Source organism: Lissotriton vulgaris, chromosome 1_1 (assembly GCF_964263255.1).
Source record: "Lissotriton vulgaris chromosome 1_1, aLisVul1.2, whole genome shotgun sequence".
Lineage (NCBI taxonomy): Eukaryota > Metazoa > Chordata > Amphibia > Caudata > Salamandridae > Lissotriton > Lissotriton vulgaris.
Window position 1 is genome coordinate 80,578,900 of NC_141685.1, and position 9,890 is coordinate 80,588,789.

The 9,890-nt window shown below is 42.3% G+C and overlaps 1 protein-coding gene across 1 annotated transcript; it reads left to right on the top strand.

Moving 5' to 3' along the window:
* The first annotated feature begins 6,870 nt into the window (after window positions 1–6,870).
* LOC147737426 (uncharacterized) lies at window positions 6,871–9,652 on the top strand. Its single transcript, XM_086924006.1, has 2 exons — window positions 6,871–9,011; window positions 9,178–9,652. Exons 1-2 carry the CDS (start codon window positions 6,871–6,873, stop codon window positions 9,650–9,652), a joined length of 2,616 nt encoding a protein of 871 aa, XP_086780132.1.
* Window positions 9,653–9,890: the final 238 nt, after the last annotated feature.

Sequence of the window (9,890 nt, forward strand, 5' to 3'; positions counted from 1 at the left end):
CCCTGATTGGCTTTGGTACAATATTTATGTACATATGTGGTATCTGTAGAGCGCAAACCTACCCTAAAGGCAGCTGAGCACTATACACGGGCAAAGGTAAAGGAAAGTCCATGAGTGATCGGAGGGGTGTCAAGGTTCAGGGAACAGAAGTCTATTGTTACTGCATTGTGATGTAGTGTTATTTTTAAGGTGACTTGTGTTCTGCACTATGCTAAACTCGAGCAGAATTAAGGGTGTTGTCCCCAGATCCCGGGTGCATGGATGGATGGAGTCCGCTTTGGGGTATCACGATAATTACCACATAATTATATTCTACATAATTACACTGCACTAAATGCAACATACACTCCAAATAATAGCACTTAGTGCCACATGATTACATGCCACATAATTACACGCCACATAATTACACTCTACTGAATAGAACATACACTCCACACAATACCACTCAGTGCCACATATTTATATGCTACAAAATTACACTGCACTCAATGCAACATACACTCCAAATACCACTCAGTGCCACATAATTACTCACCACATAATCACACTCTACTGAATTCAACATACACTCCACACAATACCACTCAGTGCCACATAATTATATGCTACATAATAACATTTCACTCAATGCAACATACACTCCAAATAATACCACTCAGTGCCACTTAATTACACACAACATACTTACACTCCACTCAATGCAACATACATACACTCCACATAATACCACACAGTGCCACATAATTATTTGATACATAATTACACTGCACTCAATGCAACATACACTCCAAATACCACTCAGTGCCACATAATTACAGGCCACATAATTACGCTCTACTCTATGCAACATAAATACACTCCACAAAATACCTCTCAGTGCCATAACTACACGCCTCATACTTATACTCTACTCAATGCAACATTAATACACTCCACATAATACCACACAGTGCCACATACTTATATGCTACAAAATTAAATTGCACTCAATGCAACATGTGCTTCAAATAATACCACTCAGTGCCACATAATTACACACCACATAATTACACTACTGAATGCGACATGCACTCCAAACAATACCACTCAGTGCCACATAATTATATGCTACATAATTACACTGCACTCAATGCAACATACACTCCAATTAATGCCACAAAATTACACTCCACTGAATACAACGTACACTCCCCATAATACCACTCAGTGCCACATAATTGCACGCCCATAATTACACTACTCAATGTAACATAAATACACTCCACATACCACTCAGTACCACATAATTGCAAGCCACTTAATTGCACTCTACTCAATGCAACATAAATACACTCCACATATTACCAGTCAGTGCCACATAATTACACGCCACATAATAACACCCTACTCAATGCAACATAAATACACTCCATATAATACCACTCAGTGCCACATAATTACACGACATAATAACACTCTACTCAATGCAACATAAATACACTCCATATAATACCACTCAGTGCCAGATAATTACACACCATATAATTGCACTGTACTCAATGCATCATAAATACACTCCACATAAATGCACTCTATACCACATACCACCAATCAACATAAATGCACTCCACACCATGACACAATTTTACTAAGCATAATTTCACTCAACACCACAGTTCCAGGCCACACATTTCAACTCCACATTTCCAAAACACACTGCATAATTACACACCAAACAACATGTTTCAACTCCACAATCCACAACGTACCTCCAATCCACACCATATATTGTCACCACCTGAGCACTAATCATCATTCACCACCACCATTTTGTATCAGCGCACCACCTAATCATCACAGCAGTCTCCCTTGGAATCTGGCATCTGTTGATTCTGCCCTAGTGTCCGTCCGCTGCTCGTGTTCTAGTTAAATTACTGTTTTCCAACCTACACTCCCCCGTTATTTATGTCCCGCTTTTTTTATAACCAACACGAATGAGAACAGGCAGGAAAAAGTTGCCAGCAGTGCAATTACAAAAAAAGTTATGTTAAAATCTTTTTTTATCAGGTTTTTCAGTTGTATATAATGTTGTCTTTGTATAAACGTAACAAAAATGCTTAATACTTTTTATTATAAGTTTTCAACAAAATTCACAGCAGCCACAATGCTTTACAACATAGCCAAAAGCTATGGCTAAACACATAAGGTCCCAAAGGCGAGGCCCATTGGCTATGCCAATGCTTGTTTTAGTGGGTTATGAAACATAGCTCGAATAGCTAATTGGCGGGTCGTAGTAGGGTTGTTTAAACTAGCTGGTTGGGTAGAGCGTTGTGGGGATTTAGTATTTGCTACGTGGGTGGTTGTATCTGTCACTAAAATGTCCTCGCACTTGCTAATACAGGTCCTATCCAGTACACAATTACTCCCTGAATGTTTCTGTATCTTCCTAGCCTTTTTCCCTTTACTATCCCTCCCCGCCCCCCCCCCCCCCCCCCCCACTGCCCTCCATAGTTTTCCTTTTCCCTATGCTACCTCTATAGTGCAAGTTAAGTCTAAAGCAAGCTGTCTACACAATCAGTAATGAACAGGCCTGTGGGCCAGTGGACAATGAGAACCCTCAGGCCACCCTTATACCGGCCCCACAAACCCCTCAGGAGAGAGAGCGTAATTATTTAAAATCAAAGAGAGTAGTTTGGGCAATGCTAGGAGATAACCGCGGTAACAGTACCTTGACTAGTCCATGACAGTTCGTTAATGTCCAGCGAATCTGAGTAGGCAAGATGGCTAATGCCAGTGGAAAGGGGGGTAGCCCTGCCCTGCCTCTTCCTGGCAATGAGGCCAAGGATGGGACAGCCCTTGGCCCGGGCTTCTCCTGCGCGTGTCCCGGGGGGAGAGGCAGCACTATAAGCGTGGTGACAACAAGCACCTCCCCCTCACCGCTGCGCCTGCGGTGAAAGCAAGGGATGCTGGGGCAGGCAATCCTCACACTGAGGTTGAGCGCCTGAATGGGCTGATGGCGCTAGCAGCGTTTCCTACATGGACCCTGGGAGCTTGTGGTGTCCCTTGCTGGTGATAAGATAGCTTGCTCCCCTAGTGCCTGGCCTGTGTTATTGCATTGTTTGCATCAGATTCACCTAGTGCCTGGCCTGTGTTATTACATTGTTTGCATTAGATTCTCCTTGTGCCTGGCCTGTGTTATTGCATTGTTTGCGTCGGATTCACCTAATGCCTGGCCTGTGATATTGCATTGTTTGCGTTCCGTTTTCCTAGTGCCTGTCCTGTGTTATTGCATTGTTTGCCTCAGATTCACCTAGTGCCTGGCTTGTGTTACTTCATTGTTTGCATCAGAATCTCCTAGTGCCTGGCCTGTGTTATTATATTATTTGCATCAGATGCTCCTTGTGCCTGGCCTGTGTTATTGCATTGTTTCCGTCGGGTTCTCCTAATGCCTGGCATGTGATATTGCATTGTTTGCGCCGGATTCTACAGTGGTTGAATTAAACCTTGGAGCAGCACTTGTAGCGTGGACTCTTGGAGTCTTGTAGTATGTGTTAGATGCGGTAGAACTGTTTTAATGTTCTACGGAGCTCAGAAAATCCAGATTCTCCTTCATCTCAGAGCTCGAGCTCTGTGGCTTGACCAGTTGAACTCCAATAAAGAAGATGACCTAGACCAGTTCCACCTCTCCTGACCTTTGAACTGATCATTGAGGAATGAAGCCCTTGTCTGGAAGGAAGAGCTCCACAAGGCACAGCTGACAGAAGTCCCGCCTGGAAGAAAGATCCACACAAGGCGCAGTTGACAGAAGTCCTGCCTAGAAAGGAAGATCTGAACAAGGCACGGCTGACAGAAGTTCTGCCTGACTGTGACCTTAAAGCAGTGAGAGACCCACAAACCACAAGATCCTTCAAGCCCAGCTAGCCACACTGGACACCATGTACATCAAATGCCTGATTTAGATTTCAGCGGATGCTTTATTCCATCACAAATGTCACAGGTATCCTGCCCGCCCCATTAAAAATGCATAACATCTTGTGGCAATTATAATAAGGCAGACAGGATATGTGTCACGTTTTGATTAGGCCTTTGTGTAGTTCACAAAGTTTTACCCTGCCGAACTCCACGAAGCGCCAGGAAAACTCTGCCGTACTCCGCTGACTTCCGCTAGTGGCAGAGTTATTTAAGCTGCGCTGCTCTCACTGATTTTTAGTGCCAGGAGTTTGTCCCGCACTGTAAAATCAGCACGAACAGCACTACCCTTCGTGTCAGAGGGCGCTGCTGCCTCTGCCTCTCTAATTGACATTCTAATCGAGTGGCAGCTTCATCAACGAGAATGACAGAGTTATACCCTCGAGTGGTCGCAACCTGCCGTGACCTCCCGCAATGAGAACTATTACCAGCAGGAGGTCTAGCACGTTATATTTTCCCACAAGCGCTCGCCACCTTACCGTTGGTGCATCACGAGCTACGCCGGCAGAGTGGAATTCTTCACCAACTCCTAGTTTTGAGGCAATAATCTGTTGGAAAAACTCTAAACTAGGCCCTAAGTCGGCAATAAGTGTTGTAGAAGAAGTGAGATCCATGGCCTTGTGACTATCAGGCTATCTGACTTCTTATGAACCCCACAGAGTGAGAGAGCAGTCAGAGGGTAGTAGGGGGGTCGCAGGATAAGAAATTAGTAAACTTGAATATGAGAAATATGGAAAGGTAGAAATGTCACATCACCCGTAGATAACTGACACCTCCTTCCGCTCTGCCAAATGCCGATCCAGTCACAAAGTGGCATCCTGAACCCCAAACGGACAACATCATGCCAGATGCCATGTAATGGTGGAAAAGGGGGAAAAAGAGTAATATCAACACATCTGATGCGGGGATATGTCAGGTAAATTAGTGGTTGTGATGGATTCTCTATAAGTACTAAATGACTGATATAGTTGAATATTAAATTATATGAATCAATGTTTGTTTGCCTTATCTGCACTTATAATGTAAAGGACGGGCCTTACAGTGAACCCCTCGCTCTGTTTTACACAAAACCCCCCGAAGGAGCTGCATCTTACAGAACTTTATCTACTAATGACTTGCTTTTTAAAGTTGTCTTTCAGTGCCAGAACCGGGTGCTGTAAGCTGCACTAGTTTCAGGGAGATGGACAGATGTTATGGAGATAGGACACCCCCTCAAATCACAATAATATTCCAGTCTTCCAGGTTAGACGAAACCAAAAATGCTTGAATCAAGGGAGCTGTTGAAAGTGTCAAAGGTGACCTATGAACAGCAAGGTAAAGAGAGGAGTTGGTATTTGAGATGATCTTAAGTGAATAGGAAAGAAATGAGAAGTGTGTGAATGGAGTTACTTTCGTTGTATACTTCGCAAAGAGTTACTGGAAATTTTGCAGCCCGCCTGATCCATCTCTTTTTCTAAACTCTATTGTTGTTTGAATTAAATCTTGACCTTATGCATCTATCTTAAGCAAAACCTTAATCACTTGGGTGCTCCGAGCACCTTTACTTTGCTAAGTTACTCTGTGAACACTATTAAATCACCTCGTTTTGTGACATTAATAAGATTTCACCTGATCACCAGAACATTTAGTTAAATATCTGTGTGTGATGAAATATTCCCTACTAAGTTTCAAAGGCAGTAAAGAAGAAGGGGGTGATTTACTAAGATTTTGCGTTGTGTGTGCGTCACAAAAGTGGCACAAAACAGTGCAAAATCTTTTTTTCATAATTTTCTTTCCAGCAAATAACCTAAAAGTAATGTGAAGCATCGCATTGCACTGATTCGCCTGTCAAGGGTGGTGCATGGGCGTTCCCGTGCAACCACCCATTTTTTCTCACGCTAAACCCAATTTACCAAATACAGTAGATTGGGTTTAGCATGAGAAAACTGTCCTTCCTGTACAAAGCCTATGCTGGACTCACACACACAAACACCCTAGCGCTCTGGTGCTAAGGGAAGGAGAGAGCCATATCTTTGAAAATATGGTGCTCTCCTGCTCCCTCCCTGTCACGCAGCGCAGCCTCGCAGGGGGAGGCCTGCGCCGCATTGCGTGAAGATTTGGTAAATCTCCCCAGAAATTTCGTTTACAACCAGTTAAATATTTTGAATTCTCATTCCATTTTGTTTCAATTTAGTAATTTTAAATATCTTTACATCCAACAGAAAACAAGCCTTGAATGTATGAATTGACCATCAATAATGAAGTGAATGCTGTAAATCTTCAATAATAGCAGAAATATTGAGCTACAGTATTCAGGAAAACATCAGCGCAGTCGGCGACAGAGGAACCTGCACACAAACTGACAGATCCCGGATGCAGCATCAAGGGCATTTCAGTGATTGTAAGAGGCTGAGCTGTGCACCTCCACACAACAAGACAAAGAAATGACCTTAGGAAAATTAAGGCAACAACAATAACAAACCGCCTCCTGTTTAAACAAGTGTCAAATACTAACTTTGATCAATGTATCGGTATGATGTGAATACCGCAGTGCTCTGTTTTCTAAAATGAAGACAAGCCATCATTCCGTGCTCTAGGAGAATTGTAAGCTCTTTCTGGCCAAACCACAGTAACAAGCGAAAAGCACTACAGAGCTGAGCCAGACAACTGACGGGCAATGGAAAGAGGAGCTCTTCTATCTACAATACAACAGACTGTGCAAATTTGCACCGGCCAGAAGGAAGATACATCTTTACCTGCAAGCGGGGACAGCCATAATCCAATCCAAAGGCACAATCCCCTACAAAGAGACATTCTACGTATTAGGTGTGTGGCAAATGTTTGGTGGCTATTGTATTTTATTGTTAAAACAGAATTCAAACTTGCAAAATACTGCACACATATAAAGTGTGTGAGAAAAACACAAGTGCTTTAACAGCCATGTTGGCCCATCAGGAAATACAGTCATGGGATGTAGACAAATCTATACCCGGCCCACAGACACTAACCAAGAAAGAAGAATCATACACATGCAGCAAGAGCTTTAGTTTGTCATCACAACTCAAGCTTCATCAGCTCACGTACACAGGACAAAAACCATTCAAGTGCAGTGAATGTGTAAAGTGCTTTAGTCAGTTATCACACCTTCAAAGACATAATCAAACACACACAGGGAAAAAGTCATTTAAATGCAGTGAATGTGTGAAGTGCTTTAGTCGATTATCAAAGCTACAAAGTCATCAGCGAACACACACGGGGGAAAAACCCTATCATTGTAGTGAATGTGACAGTAATTTTAGTTACTCTTCAGCATTAAGGATTCATCAGCGAAGGCACACAGGAGATAAACCATTCAAGTGCAGTGAATGTGTCAAGAGCTTTAGTCGGTTATCAAACCTCCAAACACATCAGCAAACACACACAAGGGAAAAGCCATTCAAGTGCAGTGAATGTGTGAAGAGCTTTAGTCAATTATCAAACCTACGAAGACATCAACAAACACACACAAGGGAAAAACCATTCAAGTGCAGTGAATGTGCAAAGTGTTTTACTTTCTCGTCACACCTACAAAGCCATCTGTGGAACCACATAGGAGAAAAGAAATTCAAGTGCAGTGAATGTGCAAAGTGCTTCAGTAAGTCATCACACCTACAAAATCATCTGCGGACACACACAGGAGAAAAGCCATTTAAATGCAGTGAATGTGGGAAGAGCTTTAGTCGATTAGATCACCTACAAAGACATCAGCGAACACACTCTGAGGAAAAACCATACCAGTGCAGTGAATGTGGGATGAGCTGTAATCGATTAGAAAATCTACAAACACATCAGCGAACACACACAGGGGAAAAACCATACCATTGCAATGAATGTGAAAGCATTTTTAGTCGTTACTCAACATTAAGGATTCATCAGCGAACACACACAGGGGAAAATCCATTCAAGTGCAGTGAATGTGCAAAGTGCTTTAGTCGGTTATCAGACCTAAAAAGTCATCAGCGAACACACACAGGGGAAAAACCCTATCATTGTAGTGAATGTGACAGTAGTTTTCACAGCTCTTCAGTATTAGGGTATCATCAGCGAACTCACACAGGTGAAAAACCATTCAAGTGCAATGCATGTCTAAAGAGCTTTAGTAAATTATCAGTACTACAAGGTCATCAGCGAACACACACAGGGGAGAAACCATTCAAGTGCAGTGAATGTGCAAAGTGCTTTATTCGGTTATCAGACCTAAAAAGTCATCAGCGAACACACACGGGGGAAAAACCCTATCATTGTACTGAATGTGACCGTAGTTTTCACGTCTCTTCAGCATTAAGGTATCATGAGCGAACTCACACAGGAGAAAAACCATTCAAGTGCAATGAATGTCTAAAGAGCTTTAGTAAATTATCAGTACTACAAGGTCATCAGCGGACTCACACAGGGGAGAAACCATTCAACTGCAGTGAATGTGGGAAGAGCTTTAGTCACTTATCAAACCTCCAAACACATCAGCGAACACACACAGGGGAGAAACCCTATCATTGTAGTGAATGTGACAGTAGTTTTCGCGGCTCTTCAGCATTAAGGATTCATCAGCGAACTCACACAGGAGAAAAACCATTCAAGTGCAATGAATGTGTCAAGAGCTTTAGTCAATCATCAGTGCTACAAAGACATCAGCGAACACACACAGGGGAAAAACTTTTCAATTGCAGTGAATGTGGGAAGAGTTTTAGTCACTTATCAAACCTTCAAACACATCAGCGAACACACACAGGGGAGAAACCCTATCATTGTAGTGAATGTGACAGTAGTTTTCATGGCTCTTCAGCACTAAGGTATCATCAGCGAACTCACACAGGAAAAAATACATTAAAGTGCAGTGAATGTCCAAAGAGCTTTAGCCGATTGTCACATCTACAAAGCCATCAGCGAACACACACAGGGGAAAAACCCTATCATTGTAGTGAATGTGACAGTAGTTTTCGCAGCTCTTCAGCATTAAGGTATCATCAGCGAACACACACAGGGGAAAAACCCTATCATTGTAGTGAATGTGACAGTAGTTTTCGCAGCTCTTCAGCATTAAGGTATCATCAGCTTACTCACGCAGGAGAAAAACCATTCAAGTGCAATGAATGTCTAAAGAGCTTTAGTCAATTATCAGTGCTACAAAATCATCAGCGAACACACACGGGAAAAACCCTAACACTGTAGTGAATGTGACAGTACTTTTCGCGGCTCTTCAGCATTAAGGATTCATCAGAGAACTCACACAGGGGAAAAACCATTCAACTGCAGTGAATGTGGGAAGAGCTTTAGTCACTTATCAAGCCTCCAAACACATCAGCTAACACACACAGGGGAAAAACCCTATCATTGTAGTGAATGCGAAAGTAGTTTTCGCGACTCTTCAGTATTAAGGATTCATCAGCGAACACACACAGGAGAAAAACCATTGAAGTGCTGTGAATGTGCAAAGTGCTTTAGTCAGTTATCACACCTTCAAAGTCATCAGCGAACACACACTTGGGAAAAACTATTCAACGGCAGTAAATGTAGGAAGAGCTTTAGTCACTTATCAAACCTCCAAACACATCAGCGAACACAGAGACTCCGGAAACAACTTAAGAACATCAAAATAATATTGACCCATCTGAGGACAAAGACAAGAGCAGAACAGTGCAGTTATTGTGAGAGGAATGAATTACGGAAAAAAATTAAATTCTAATTATGTGGGACATTGAAATGCCAGATGATAGAAGACCAGACTAGCAGTAAAGAAGGAAAACAGATAACAGTATTTGCAGAATTATAAAAGTGTTTGTTTCCAGTGATTGTTCACTTCTGTACACATAGCAAAGCGACATGATGTACCAGGATACACAGTGGGAGGCTATCACAATGTGGACTAAAAGAAAAGAAAAATTGTTGATTTTTATCACACTATCTGTAAAAGCAACACTGAA